The sequence below is a fragment of the Malaya genurostris genome, chromosome 3 (genome assembly GCF_030247185.1).
Source record: "Malaya genurostris strain Urasoe2022 chromosome 3, Malgen_1.1, whole genome shotgun sequence".
NCBI classification, from domain to species: Eukaryota; Metazoa; Arthropoda; class Insecta; order Diptera; family Culicidae; genus Malaya; species Malaya genurostris.
Window position 1 is genome coordinate 267,031,996 of NC_080572.1, and position 16,068 is coordinate 267,048,063.

At 37.1% G+C, this 16,068-nt stretch overlaps 1 protein-coding gene across 10 annotated transcripts in view; it reads right to left on the bottom strand.

Annotated features, from left to right (window-relative positions):
* Positions 1–4,801: 4,801 nt before the first annotated feature.
* Positions 4,802–16,068, bottom strand: part of LOC131435001 (ras-related and estrogen-regulated growth inhibitor) — a 30,163-nt gene continuing 18,896 nt past the window's right edge. For 6 of the 10 annotated variants that reach the window (XM_058602430.1, XM_058602432.1, XM_058602433.1 and 3 more), the window contains exons 3-5: positions 11,391–11,447; positions 11,236–11,309; positions 4,807–5,889 (exon numbers count right to left, since the gene is read on the bottom strand). In XM_058602430.1, the coding sequence (XP_058458413.1) occupies positions 5,461–5,889; positions 11,236–11,309; positions 11,391–11,447 (560 nt within the window). In that variant the 3' untranslated portion in view covers positions 4,807–5,460. Of the gene's footprint in view, positions 5,890–11,235; positions 11,310–11,390; positions 11,448–12,270; positions 12,925–16,068 lie in introns of those variants that run through there. The other 4 variants (XM_058602438.1, XM_058602429.1, XM_058602439.1 and 1 more) reach the window with 3 other exon arrangements.

Below are 16,068 nucleotides of genomic sequence, written 5' to 3' on the forward strand. Positions count from 1 at the left end.
GTTCTACTGCGTTCCGGAACGATAACAAAATCCTCCTGCATGTTGTAGAAAAATTCCAACTATAACAATTTTAACACTTATCACACGATTTCCCTAAGTGTTGAAGGCAATTTTATTTCCATGTCGCATAAATCACACGAGAATTCGATCGGAATAAAATAAAAATAAACTTGTCATTGAAGTCAAATAAAAATAAACTTGTTGAAGTCAGACCCAACTTTCGGGAGCGAAAAGTTTGACATAGTTGCAAGAGAAGGGTCGAAAATAGTAGTTCGGAGCGAACGGGGCGAATTATACTCACGGAATATTCAAGATGCTAAGAAAATTGGATACAAGGATACACCTAACAGTGAAGGAATTTCGGAGGCAGATGATTCTACCACATACACAGAAAACGAACTACAAAGTCATTCCCCAATTATCCAAGATAGACCTAAACGAAAACTTCAAGTACCAAGAAAATTTGATAATATGCTTTTGTATAGTATTTTCGGATAGAGTAGGGGCAGAATGAGATGTAGAATATATGAGTTTTAATGATAAATACAAAAAAAAATGTTTTAAATGTTATACTTAATATTAAATTCCGAAAGTCTTAATTAACCATTGTGATTCCCCAGATGATATCATCCTTCATTTTTGTTGGTTTAAATTTCGAGTGTAAGCTGGGTTTCGTATTCTAAGAAGAAAAAGAAGACATGCATCGCGAGCATATAAATTCGTGCGTGATTCGCCGGCAGCTCATTCTTGCGACTACTTTCGAGATGGACGGATCGGACCAAACTGCGGACACTGCAAGCAAGCAGCCTCAACGGATGCGGCTAGCCAAGAATGGCTCTTCGAAGGGTGCAACGAAGCGCGTGAGACTGACTAAGGATAGTAGCGTGCGAGCAACCTCATCGAGTGCGGCCACTTACGGATGTCGGCAGTGAGATTATCACAGCGACTACTGTTCCAGCCGAGCAGCGTGCTGGCGTGCCTGCCGGTCAGCAAACTGCCCCTACAACATCAATTCTCGACAGGTAGATTAGAATCCAGGTTTTGAATTCAGTTTTAAGACATTTCAACTACATTTTCTCATATGTACGGCTGAAAGCAAAAATCGGATAAGTGCAACTTAGTTTAGAAAAACCCGTTTAAGTATTTTTGAATGCAAAAATCGAATAGAAACATTGAGAGCAAAAACCGGACATGGATTTTGCAATGCAAGAATCGTTTAAAAACATCTTTTCTACAAGAACCGGATAAAATGATTTTGAATGCAAAAACCGGACAAAAACTTAACCGGTTCTTCCAAAACAAATGTATTTATCCGGTTTTTGCATTCATAGTTTTTACAAACTACCGCTGTAGACGAAGCATGTTTGCTAAGGGCATCTTGATCTATGCTGCGAATGAGCTTATGGCAGGTAGGTATCTAGGATTTCGTTTCTGGAGAGGCCCTCAGATAAAAAATAATAGTGTTACTGAAGATTGCTTATCTACATAATTTTCGGTGCGTTTTTTGGCGGGTGTTTCTAACAGGCACATTAATCTTTTTCACTTCAACTAACATTATTAAGTATTGAAATAAAATTTGTGACTGTAGCGATCTAAAATTCCTAAACGAAACTCACATCTATTTTTCAGAGATGAATTGAAGTTTGAGAACAGATAATAGTTGATTTTAACTATGGTAGCCATGCTCATTTGCTTCTTGTAAGGCCCTTTCACAGCGATTCCGGTCTGCAATCGTTCCATTATTGCACGATAATACTTGTATTAAGGTAGTTCTCCAAAAGCACACTATGATAATCCCAGAAAACCGGCATCATGATCTTTCTGACCCATTAGGCCTCCTTTGAGGCACTCGAGTCGCTTGGAAGTACTCGCACTGACTTCAGTCAATTGTGGTAGTCATTCTGTTCTCTAGCGTTTAGTAATGAATTCAGCCAAACATGTATTCGAAGTGCGCTTGCGTTTGTCTTTTTAGCCCCAAATAAGTATGTCGGGATCCAGCGGCAGGATAACTTTCTCATCTGCAGAATTTTGCCCAAATATGGTAAGCTCACGCACTTCCTTCCGTGCCTGGCTGATGGTTATTGTGAAAAATTCTAAAAATATGAAGGCCCCCGCTTTCGTATACTTTCAACATCGAGCTGAACAATTTGAATATTCGCTCATTTGTTTTTTAAGCTAAAATCTTTAACCGCTGCAGGGAGCTTGGCTACTTCCCTTCGATGTGGAAGTTATCCCAGTTTTTAAAACCGGAAAAGATCCTTCCTTTTCCAAAAGCTATCGGCTCATCAGCTTATTCTCTGCCCTATCCAAGCTGTCACGTTACCCTATCAGAAACATCTAAGACAAGACAAGACAGCTCGCGTTACGAGCTTGGCTCCGAGTCTGAAAGCCCATTTGACGTTTTTGGTATTGTACTGTTTTCGTTACCACAGGGTTATTCTCATCGTATTTCGCAGTGTTTGCAGCAAGATTAGTGAAAATGCCTAAAGGAAATTTTAACTCAAAAGATACTAAATTCATCAATGCAATAATTGTTTTCGTATTCTGAAATATTCAATACACCTTGCGAATCAGCTTCAACAGTCAACATACTACATGATACCAATAAGTTATAGATGCTTTGATTGCTTCCGGTTATAAGGTTTTTTTAAGGTTTTGTAGGTACTCTAAATAGATATTTATAAAATCTTAAAATGTTGGATTGCTCAATACCACACAAAATACGACGAAATTTTTGTTAACATGACAAGTATTCTTATTTGAATATTGGAATGTAAATAACATGCATTAATATATAGAAAAATTGGCTGCACTGCCAATGTCGCTAGTCACATACAGTCAACTATCATTAATAATTCAGAAGGGCCCATGGAAAGCAAACAAAATAAGAGTAAGAAGCCAGCTGTCTCATCTTGTCTTAGAGAAACATTCAGTCTGCCATCTAGACTGTTTATTTTTTTCATTTACCAACAGAGTTGCCATTCATACAGGAATATGTATGGATTATTATACACCCATGCCGATTTCATTCAGGATACAGATTTAATAGATTTCGCCAAAAATGAATGCAGAGTTGTTCCTACTTCTCCAAAAATATAATAATTGAAAAAATCGCCTGTGTCGTCCTCCCAAGTTTTGTTACGATATTAACTGGCTTCAGGCCAACGCAATCAAAAATAGCTTCTGTAGTTTTTGCTTGAGACTGACTCTGGGTAGTTAAATAGTTAACATTTTTGCTTACAGGCTCGAAATTTCTCACGATTTTTCAAAATAACAAAATAACAACATTGAATGTTTTTACTTTTTTGACTTTCTCTATAGAAAGGTAATAAGGAGTCCCATAGTGTTACAGTAACATTTCTAAAAAAAGCGCATAATATGTCTGTACAAGGTTGAATACAAATAACTCATGTGAATGAAAAGACTTGATTATAAAAAATAAATAAATAGAATTGAAAAATATTGTTTTTTTGGTGTATCCAAACTTTTGGCCTGCACTGTATATACCAATCGACACAGCTCGACGAGATCGGGTAATGTCTAAGTGAAGTTATCAGAATGAAAGTGTGATTCGAAATCTCTAATATCCTACTAAGTACAATTTTATTCTTCAAAATAACTGAATCCTAGGAAAGTACAAATTTATGGATATTGCTTAGCAGAGAATAAGGAAGTTTACTTAAGTAAGTAAGTAAGTAAGTAAGTAAGTAAGTAAGTAAGTAAGTAAGTAAGTAAGTAAGTAAGTAAGTAAGTAAGTAAGTAAGTAAGTAAGTAAGTAAGTAAGTAAGTAAGTAAGTAAGTAAGTAAGTAAGTAAGTAAGTAAGTAAGTAAGTAAGTAAGTAAGTAAGTAAGTAAGTAAGTAAGTAAGTAAGTAAGTAAGTAAGTAAGTAAGTAAGTAAGTAAGTAAGTAAGTAAGTAAGTAAGTAAGTAAGTAAGTAAGTAAGTAAGTAAGTAAGTAAGTAAGTAAGTAAGTAAGTAAGTAAGTAAGTAAGTAAGTAAGTAAGTGAGTAAGTAAGTAAGTGAGTAAGTAAGTACGTAAGTAAGTAAGTAAGTAAGTAAGTAAGTAAGTAAGTAAGTAAGTAAGTAAGTAAGTAAGTAAGTAAGTAAGTAAGTAAGTAAGTAAGTAAGTAAGTAAGTAAGTAAGTAAGTAAGTAAGTAAGTAAGTAAGTAAGTAAGTAAGTAAGTAAGTAAGTAAGTAAGTAAGTAAGTAAGTAAGTAAGTAAGTAAGTAAGTAAGTAAGTAAGTAAGTAAGTAAGTAAGTAAGTAAGTAAGTAAGTAAGTAAGTAAGTAAGTAAGTAAGTAAGTAAGTAAGTAAGTAAGTAAGTAAGTAAGTAAGTAAGTAAGTAAGTAAGTAAGTAAGTAAGTAAGTAAGTAAGTAAGTAAGTAAGTAAGTAAGTAAGTAAGTAAGTAAGTAAGTAAGTAAGTAAGTAAGTAAGTAAGTAAGTAAGTAAGTAAGTAAGTAAGTAAGTAAGTAAGTAAGTAAGTAAGTAAGTAAGTAAGTAAGTAAGTAAGTAAGTAAGTAAGTAAGTAAGTAAGTAAGTAAGTAAGTAAGTAAGTAAGTAAGTAAGTAAGTAAGTAAGTAAGTAAGTAAGTAAGTAAGTAAGTAAGTAAGTAAGTAAGTAAGTAAGTAAGTAAGTAAGTAAGTAAGTAAGTAAGTAAGTAAGTAAGTAAGTAAGTAAGTAAGTAAGTAAGTAAGTAAGTAAGTAAGTAAGTAAGTAAGTAAGTAAGTAAGTAAGTAAGTAAGTAAGTAAGTAAGTAAGTAAGTAAGTAAGTAAGTAAGTAAGTAAGTAAGTAAGTAAGTAAGTAAGTAAGTAAGTAAGTAAGTAAGTAAGTAAGTAAGTAAGTAAGTAAGTAAGTAAGTAAGTAAGTCAGTTTTCATTTCAAGGGGGTACAGGTCGAGATCAGGTTTGAAAATTTGATCGGGTTTCGGATATTCGAACCAGAATACCCGAAATTTTTCGGGTTCAGGTCGGGTACGGGTAGATTTTTTTTATCTGATACGGGTCAGGATCAGGTTTGAGAAATTTTTACCCGACCATCTCTAGTAAGTAAGTGAGTGAGTAAGTAAGTAAGTAAGTATTCAGAGTTGTTTTGAATTTCGAAAACTAAGATGCAGCTTTATATTGATTGTAACCGAGAATAAATTTCAGTCAATTATTTAGTCGAGATACCAAATTTCGGTTCATTAAGATGAGCTGCATATGAGACTGTAATCGATTTATTTCTATTTAGTTTCATTCGACTAATTGTTTGCATACAATAACACAAATTTCAATATTGATACCATCACTTAAATTGCTGAGTATTTATCTATTACTAAAATCAATTTCAATAAATTAAATCTATATCGCAACCTGCAGCATGTATCCCACTCAAATCAACAAGCAAAACAAAACATCATTTAATACTAGTCCGATTCCACACGTCTATCGCACTTCCCATCCACTCCCTCCGGTCTCTTTAGTCTTTCGGCAGAACGCTATCACTTTTGCCCCGGTTGTACGTCCGGGATCCGCTCAACATTCGGTCGATTTTGTCGATGAAGCTCTGTTTGGATTTGCGTTTGGCCGCTATAACCTCGCGGCACAGATCGTGGAATGCCTCGGCCACCTGGTACACGTGTTCGGCGGCAGATATTTCGGAAAACTTGCACTCAAAATCTTTCGCCAGAATCTCACCCTCGTCGGTGCTAACCTGCCTCAGATGGACCATGTCTACCTTGTTGCCCACCAGCGCCACCGGTGTCGTATCGCTCGGCAGGTCCTCCTTCGCCTTGCGTATGTAGTTAAATGACTCCCGATCGGTGATGGAATAGACCAGTAACAGTCCATCGGCCCACTGAACGGCCTCCGAACCGGCCGTCAACGTGGCTTCACCGGTGTCTTCAATCTGAAATGACGCGAAATTGTTTACTGGTTCAGTGCAATAAATGGTGCTAAATATTCGAGAGACGTCTCACAGTGGTCCAAAACTGGAAAAAAGACGGTCAAAAGTCTGTACTGGCTTTCTATGATTTTTAAGAGCTAATGTGTCTTAGAAGAAGTTTTACAAGATTATATTACGCTTCTTTTTAAAGTGGTACCTTAATTTTTGTTAAGGGAATAGTATCAATTTGGAATAAAACAATTTTTTTTCACCAAAAAATTTTTGTTTTCCATCTCATTTTTAAGAAAAAAACATTTGAATTATTTTTGCTGAAGATATAAATAATGTAAAAAAATATTTTTGGAGATATATTCACTTTATTTTGAAAACAGTTATCTACGTAGAATCTCCCTCTATTATCTAAGTATCTACTACAAAGTGCGCGTAAACACGCATAATCAGGAATCAGGAATCAGAACAAATTGGCTCAAATGGCACGTTCCCCTTGATATTTGGAGATTTGTGCCTTGCCATCAATTTGTTTTTAACATCATTTTCCCGATATATAAGAGGGAAGGATTGAAAGGAAATGGTAAGGGTTGGACTAGGAGGATGGGAAAAATTGACGACACAAAAACACATAAAAGCAGAAGTAAATTCTGCACCCATAAGGGATGCTGAACAATCTGCTGAGGATCACATTTAGTGGAAGCAGAAGGAAATTCTGAACCTCTACGAGGTCCCGAACAGTCTGCTGTTAATAAAACCTCCAACCCCCGAGAGGATTTAGAGATCTTACAAAAGCGACACCATTCTGCACTCCCGGAAGAATGCAGAACGACTCGCAGTATGTACGAGCAGAAGTAAATTCGGTACCCCCCAGAGGATGCCAAACAATCTGCCAAACCCTATTTAAGGTGAATACAGAAGGGATTCATTCACTCCAGGAAGAACGATGAACCCTTCTGACTATAGCTCCTTACCACATTGGGTGAGAAACGAGAGAATATCCTTCAATTTTAGCTTCGCATACACAGACTCAACCATGTATGGAGAACCAAAAACCCGGATACGTAGCTGCGTCAATGCGGGACAGTTACATATCAGATGATATGAAGTACCACAATCGCATTCACACAAATCACACGAATAATACTCAGCACGTTGAATAGTAGCCATGTGATAATTGAGTTTGCAATGTCCAGTCAGAGCTCTGACCAGAACACATCAATGATACTTGGAGAAATGCAGTAGACACTTTGACATTTTCAGATCTAAATCTGGTAGAAATGCTTTTGTCTGAGCGCAAGTTTGCAAGCTGCGCCAGTAGCTGGCATGTTTGGATGCAGCCCAAGAACGTATCTTGTGCTTTATCCAACTAGTTGAAAGTGGTAAAGCTGGTTCAGGACCAACGAAATCATTCGTTGCACCAGCTCTAGCCAACTCATCAGCCCATTCATTTCCAGTAATACCAGAATGGCCGGGTACCCATAAGAAGTAAACAGCATTTGAAATGCTGAGGTCTTCAATTTGAGTTCGACATGCGATCACTAGATTCGACCGTGAGTCATTCGAACTGAGTGCTTTTAAGGCTGCCTGACTGTCGGAACAAAAATAAATACGTTTACCACAGATCCTCTGCTGAAGTGCCGATCTTACTCCACACAGAATTGCGTAGATTTCTGCTTGGAACACAGTACAGTATCTACCAAGTGAATGAGACTGCTCCAGCCTATTTCACGACAGTAGATACCAGCACCAGCACGACCATTCAACAGAGAACCGTCCGTAAAACAAACTATGTGTTCATCAAGTTGTCGTTCCAGACAACCAGACAATCATTCCTAACGAAGAGGATAGCTCACTTTGAATGTTTTAAAAGGAAAACTGCATGTGAGAGTTAGGTCACTAGGAGCGAGTAAATACTCATCCCACGGAACCATTTGAGACCACAAGCGAGTGTGACTGGTAGCATATTCTAATGGGTTACTGTTCCAAAGCCCTGTAACCCTAAGACGGTATGCACAAGATAATGCTTCTTGTTTTAGGAACACATGTAGTGGTTTAATGCACAGTAGCGCCTCTAGAGCAGCAGTAGGAGTTGTCGTGAATGCTCCTGTCATCGCCATTAGGACCATCCTTTGGAGATGATTTAGCTTGGACTGAACTGTCGCGACTTCTCCTTTCTGCCACCATACAAGACATCCATATGCTAAAATTGGTCTAACGATAGTTGTGTAGATCCAATGAATATATCTGGGTTTGAGTCCCCATGATTTTCCAAAAGCTCGTCTGCATTGGCCGAAAGCCATGCAAGCTCTTTTAATCCTGAAATCAATGTGAGCAGACCAATTCAGTTTTGAGTCAAGAATAACCCCGACGTATTTAACTTGATCGACCACAGTGACCCCTGAACCAAAGAACTGCAACGGACGAGCTCCTGTAATTATCCTACGATGAGTGAAAAGCACCATTGATGTTTTGCCCGGATTTACAGATAATCCAAACCTGACAACACCATTGTTCAACAGATCGCAGGGCTTGCTGCATTAAATCAAAGAGAGTGTTAATGCTTATACCGGTCATCAATATATGATCATCGTCGGCAAAACCATAAGTCGGAAATCCAAGGTTATTAAGTTTCCTTAACAAACTATCAGCGACTAGGTTCCATAAAAGTGGGGATAGTACACCACCTTGAGGACACCCACAGACACTCAGCTTTCTAATCTCTTGCCTGCCGAAGCGATGATCAAAGAAGTTGATTGCTAAGCATTGCGTGTATCCAGTAAGGGAAAAACCCAAGATATTCCGTTCACGACTGCAATGTTTAACCTCCTGCAGCCATTCAGCCAGGAGTTAGGAGTTCCTATTTTTGTGGCCTTTTACGACATGGAATAGGAAACCAGTGGATCAATTCTTGGTAAAAAATAATTCCGCCGGATGCCACACGGCTTACCTGTTTGGTGGACTTATACCACCGGTACAGGTGGACCGTAGCGTTATTCTTAGCAGTTGGGAAACCGCTACCGACACTACACGGCTATCTAGGCTGCTCAGAGAGGGAAGTTAACATTGATGGTCAACTTCCATGGATGGCCGAGCAGCCGGAAAAAAGTGGTAAACACGCATAAACAAGCAAGCTCATGCTTGCACGTGCAACTTAACCAAATTGTTGTGATTTTTGTTTTGTTTACTTTTTGACAATTAACAATATTAGAAAAAATCTAAGTGGAACTCGATGCAATTGTTTAGGCCTTTTTAACACATACTAAAAAAATGGAAAAATGTTTTCCAAACAAAATATGAAAAAGTATTGTAAAAGTACTAACCTTTACGAAAAGAGTTATCGCGTAGCAACATGTTTTTTAAGATGATATATTTATCGTGCGATGCTCACTTAGAGATGTGCGAAACAGCTCATACCGGTGAGCAGCTCCGAACCGATCAGCTAAAGGGAATCGATTCAATGTATCAGCTCATCAGCTAATTTAGATTGAACTGAAGAATTGTTTTGAGCGCCGTTTTTTGCGCCGTTTTCCTTACTTCGTTTTTCTTTCATATGCATTATCGAAATCATTGATGCACAAAGAACAATGCTATGCGAACTAACTTGTCTGTGAATTATTGTTATGTCAAATTTGAGAATATCTGCAAAAGTGGCATCCCTGATGCCACTGAGTTAGAGGTGAGATTTCTTATTGACAATGACTCATTCAATCTGTTAAAGAAGGATAGATGCACATTTTGAAGAACTGGCAAGAGTTCATGCACACATTTCTTCTCATTGATATCTCTCTATTCAAGAGCCGAAGATCCGTTCAGTTCGTAGCTTGTTTCCACCTTACCAGCAGGGATGCCAGGTCATTTTTTCAAAAATCTGTGATCAAGCCGAAAACCTGTCTGTGCAAAATCTGTGCACGTTTCCCCGTTTCCATAATAGCTGATCGGAATCATTTTGGTAAGCAAAAAAAAAGGTCTCACTATTTCCTACCGCTCTGTAATTTTTGGTGCTAAACTGTGATCAATTTTAAAAATCTGTGATTGATTTCAGAATCTGTGTAAATCTGTGACCATCTGTGAATCTGTGAAAATCTGTTCCATTTTTTAAATCTGTGCAAAAGGTTGAAAATCTGTGAAACACAAATTAATCTGTGAACCTGGCATCTCTGCTTAACAGTGCGGCGAACTGGTGAGCTGCGGTTCTTTTAAAAAGAGCTGTGAGCTATCAGCTCACTTAAAAGTTTCGATTCACTGGAATAGCTCAGTAGCGTACCTTCTTAACCATGCATAGTTTCAGCGTGGCCATAGCCATCATTTTCAGTCACACGAATAGTGCTCAGGATATTCTCATTGGAAATTAAATTGGATTAGAAACATACTTTCCTATAACTATTGTAAAAGTTTGCTGCATTAAGCTGCATATTTCGCATCGGTACAAAGTTTCTTAGGTAAAAATAGGTAAAACGATGTATAACTTTTTCAGAAAAGAGTGAACCTATGCATTACCTTCTACAAAATTATGGGATTTTATATTTTCTACAACTATTTCAAACAAAGTAAGGATTAAAAAATAACTTGAAACAAGTTATGATTAGAAAACTAGTCTTAAGGGGGTTGTCATAACTCAATAACTAAAACTAACTTTGAAAAGGCCTAAAAAAAGTTCCATCGAGTTCCACTTAGATTTTTTTATAGTATTGGGCATATCTTTTCCTATAAATTTTGTAAAAATCAGCTGCATAAAGTTGCATATTTCGCTTCGGTATAAGGTTTTATCATAGGTAAAAAAAGGTAAAATATTGTATAACTTTGCCAGGAAACAACAAACCTGTGCACTACCTTCAACAAAAATATGGCATTTTCTATTTTCTTCAATTATTCCAAAGAAAGTATGCATAAAAAATAACTCAAAACAAGTTATGAATAAAAAACTGATTTTAAGGGGGTTGCCATAAAATGCTTTGTATATCCGAAACGGTGTGACCTAGACTTTTGGTATATTTGTCAAAGTAAATTATATTCAATAGTTCTAAAACTTTGTAGGAGAAAAAAAAATTCTATCTCGTCAGAAAAAAAGTTATGGTTATATTTTTTGTCAAAGTAGGCCATGAACAATTAGGGATAGAATCAAATTACGCGGTATATATTTGTAAATAATTTCTTAAAAGCAACTATATGCATTAAACGAACGGTTTGGCAGCTACTGATTTATGTCCACGTTTTTATTGATTCGAACCACTGTGCGTCTGTTGAAATTTGACGGTAGAACTAAATATAGCAAATTGTCGCCTCGACCATGACTCTCTTCAAACATCATGACAAACAAATTGCGAGTCCAAGTGTGACACACGAACGGCTGATACTCACCTTTGGACATGTATCCCAAATTTCGCACAGCACAGCTTCCCCGTCCACCATGATTTCATATTTGTGTCTGTTCTCTGAAAGATCCGACAGAAGCAGAAATTTGCACCAGTTAGATTTCATCCTGCGCGATCTTTAAGCCAACAAAATCCACCTACCTGCCTGATGGTCATATTCGCCAATGTAGCGCTTTGTGAGGAACCGAACCGTCAGCGCTGTTGAAAAAAAAGTAGAGAGAGAGAGAAAAAACGAACACAAATGTCAAAAAACGGTATCACACCAGATATTTTTACATCGAATATAAAAAAAACTGTCCAACGGCAAATCACAAAGAGTGAGTTCTTTTTCAACTGTCAGTAAAAAATAATTCCTCACTTAATCATTTATAATATGGCAACGAGTTGTCGCGGTGTCAGTGTCCGGAATTGTACAATCATTTTGTGGCAACAATTTCATTCGCGCTGAATAATTAATCAAACGATGAAATGTGTCACCCCTATTGACGGTGATAAGCCGTGATTGGGCGGGTTGAGGGGGTTTGTAGATTTCGGGGATTGAAGTTGACATTGTTGCAAGGAAATAGTAACTACTGCCAGAGAGGTAGTCAAAAATGACACGCTACGGATTCGAAAATGATTTTTTATGCTGATTTCTTTTACCAGTTTTAAATCAAAGTTAATGAGGTTGCCGGTTCGTTCGTAGAAGTTGTTTCATTTCATTGATTCAGTCATCAGTAGTCCTTTGTTGACAGCGGTCATTATTTACTGTTCATTTATTAAATGTTGATGAAGCAAATGAGGTACGGGTTCGGCGAAAAGCCTCACGAAATGGCATCAACATTATACAAAATACTGAACACAACTGGGTAAATAGTTTTTTGACGGAAAGATGAACGACGTGCAATGAAACTCGCACACCGCCCAATCTCGTGTGTGTGCAGTGGATTAATTATAGCGAATAATAGCGACCACAATTGTACAGTCGAATTAGTCGCTCTCATTCATAAACAAACTGTCTTCAGCTGTTCTCTAATCTCACCGAGGAAGGTCAATCCACATGGCCATCACCGGTTCGGACGCGGCTACGACACTGTCTGACACTGGCAGACGTTCGGAATATTTATGTCTTACTGGCAGCCACCCATGAGATCAAGTATCGCGTTACATACATACAGCATCCTGGTACAGTTATTTCCTCTCCTATCACCTAGAGCCTTCCCCACTTGTCATTTTGGATAACACAAAAAAAAGCGTGACGTGTTGTGATCTTGCAGATCCGGTTCCCTTCCTTCGACACCCGTTCGAAACAGCAAACGATGACGACCCGAAACAGCAAGACGATGACGTTAGGCGGACAAAAAACAAGCATAAGATTCCATACGAAAAACTACAGATACCGTTTTTCCCTTTTCCGGCACGGTTGCACTGACCGTTCGCATCCAACGCGTGACGATGGCCGGGGCAAAAAAGTGCACATCAGAAAATTTTACCGACATCTGGCACGTGTACGTGTCGGATGGAAGTTTACAATTGGCTGTTTTCGCGCTCGGATTTTTCAATGTTTTGCTTGTTGTTTATATATTTCCTCACCGGCAGCCGACATATAACGCGAGCAATCGGACCGGTCCGGCTGTGCGGGATTCGGTTCTTGCAGTTGGCCCAGCCCATTAATTAGTCATCTAAATGGCAGCCAAGGAATGCAACTTCAAAGCATTTTGGTTTGAATTCTGCGTGGATTTCATTTGTTGTTATAGGAAGTGGAAAACTAGAAAGATTATTTTCTTGACAGGCGGAGTACGATTGACAGTGCGGTAAAATTTCATTTTCGATCGAATAGTATCAGATGAAAATGAAATTTATGGCAACTGACCGTCAGTTTATTCCTACTAATTCATTTGACTTTTGCTGCCATTTTCAAGTGAAGCTCCCAGAATTCATCGTCAGTTGAATAATCGTACCTAGTCATTTGAAGTTTTGCTTGCTCAGTTTCAAGTGCCAAGTAGTCTAGCTGCTTCATTGTCTTCGCTCTTGGTAGTGAGGAAGTTCAAATGAATAGAAATATAAATGGAATAAAGTATTGAAAATGAAAACTGATGGAAGAAACTATTAATTTATATATATTTCAGCTGTAAATGATATTTCAGCAATCTAATTTGTCTTGCCCATATTATCTTGAATCAATTCGAATGTTTACATGAACCTCCTTTGAAGGCTCTCATGCTATTGAAAGAGATATTTTATTACTTCAAGAGATCAACTGACGGTGGTAAAGCTGAGCTTCGATTGGAAGAGAAACGAGTTAAGAACTGAATGCTGCCCGTTGGTATGTCAGCGAACGTTGTGTCTGTCAGAGGGTGAAGTTTACTGCAGTAGGGTGATCGTCAATGTGTTCCACATTCAGTTTCAATTGAATTGAATGAAATTTTACTGCACTGAGTCGGTTGAGTATAAACAAATGTCACATATAAACGTGGATCTTTCTTGGGATTTACGGTTCAGTTCAGAAGAGATTTGTCTTCTATTGTATAAACGAATTACAATTGTCTTACGCAATAAATAAAGTAAATAGGGTGAGGGCTCACTATTTCATCTCATTTGTAAGGACGTTACCTTAAAAACCTGATTTAACCACTAAAATCATTTTGATGCTCCTAATTTCACCTCAAAGGATTTTTATTCATCCTATCGTTGGTCCTTTATTCATCCTATTAATAAAACATTGCACTATTACACTCTCAGGTTCAAAATGTCAGAATTCTTCTTAAAAAGGACCTAATGCCAACTATGAGACAACAAACGATATTTTTAGAACCAGTTTGGAATTATTTCTACGTTTAAATATATTTGGGTCATTTTCGTTACCTTTCGTTTTAAATTTAAAATGTTACTGTAAAGTTATTCTTAAAAAAAAACAAATAAGGAATTGTTACTATTTAGGCATTAGCCCTTTTAAAAACAAAATGCAGAGCTAGAGATGCCGTTTATGCAGATTTCTCAAATGTAATACAGATTTGTACAGGTTCATAAAGAGTGAGCAGTAAAAAAATAGACTTTTCTCTTTGATTGCAGTGATTCTTCAAAAATTTATTAATCAACGGACAAATCACATGTTAAAATGGAAATCATTTGTGCCGATATTTGATGATAAACACTGACATATACATAACACTGACACTGACTATATGTATTCAAGTAAACTAAGTGAAAAACTTTCATCTCATATTTTTGAAGACTTTTATTACTTGTCGGGAAATTTTTAAAGTTATTAATCGTTATTTAAACAAGTGGCAAGTGAACATTCCTAACTATGAAGTCATCCATCATTCAATAGTAGTGTAATTGTACGAAATAGTGATCATGTTTTGAGACGAATCGATTAGTAGATATTCAGAAACATGACGAACTGTAAATCTTTTTATTTATTTATTTATTTATTATTTATTCTTTCTTTTTTTTTATTTATTTATTTATTTATTTATTTATTTATTAACATATTTTAAAGAGCAGGGAAAAGTCCGATGGAGATGGAATATAGCAATCTCTCTCTCCTGCAGGCATTAAACATCCTCATCTTTCGTATCAACAGATTACAATGATCAAACAGATACATTTACTTTTAAAACTAACAATTAAAACTAATAGTTAAAACTAAACCACTAACCCTATAACTAGTTGATGACACAATATTACAGCATTACAGAGCAGCTTCCTTGAAAAGCGAGATAGAAGAGAAAAGTGGATATGAAGATGGAAGAAGAAGGTTAGTTGAGGAAGCAGTGAGTGAGCGTGGACGAACGACAGGGTTAGAACCGGCATGTAGATCTAGTTAGTGATCAAAAAGATGGTGGAAGACGGAGAAAATGAGAGGGAGGACGAACAGGTTAGTTTCGGCGAATCTGATTAGTTTCCAATGAAGATGGTGAACATTTATTCACTGGATAGTTAAGGAATCATTGAATCACTGGTTATGATTGAGAGTTTTATCGCATTACGCGAGAGATGAAAATCAAAGACCTGCGAGCAACTGTTAAATAAACGACAGATACTGAGAAACGGTTCATTATATCCGTAGTTAGTTCTAGCACGAGGAATTCGTAAAAAATGGATGTGATCGAAGATTGCGAAGATGGATGTCAAAGTTGACCAATCGTAGAAGATCAGAGCAATCAATATGTGATTGTATTAAATCAGCGATGAAAACAGCCTTGTAGACTTTTTTACGAAATTTCTCTTGTTGGAGTGACACCATTCCACGAATGTGTACAATTGAGCTTGCAAAAAGTGTGCATCTTCTTGTTCTTTGATCAGATGGTAGAGTTTGAAGTCATCCGCAGATGATAGTTTGGAACATTTCAGTAAGAAGTGCAGATCATTAAGATAGAGTAAAAATATATACGGTCCTAAGTGACTTCCTTGAGGTACGGGGATGGTGATCTTGAGACGAAAATATGTCCTAAATTAAGAAGCGATTTTGTTTTAAATGAAAAAAAACCGATCACCGAAGAGTTTAAAACCATTTCTTCCAATGGGAAAGTGTGACAATAGCTTTAAAATCATTTAAAAATGTTTCACAGTTTGGTTCAGATACGTTGTAAGCTTTTATTCATGTTCAAAGTAACTAAAGGGGTGAAGGGATGAGATGTAAATAGAAGCTCAGATGAAATAGGGAGCCGTTACCCTGTTTTAACAAAATCACACCTCGACAGAAACTCAGTTCTTCACGTGTTTCTGATAGTTATGATCAAGGATGGCTTTTCGATTGAATCAGTGCCATCAAAGAGAGACGGATATCATCGCAACAACAAAAACCCGGCATGGCTCATTTAACATAGAATCG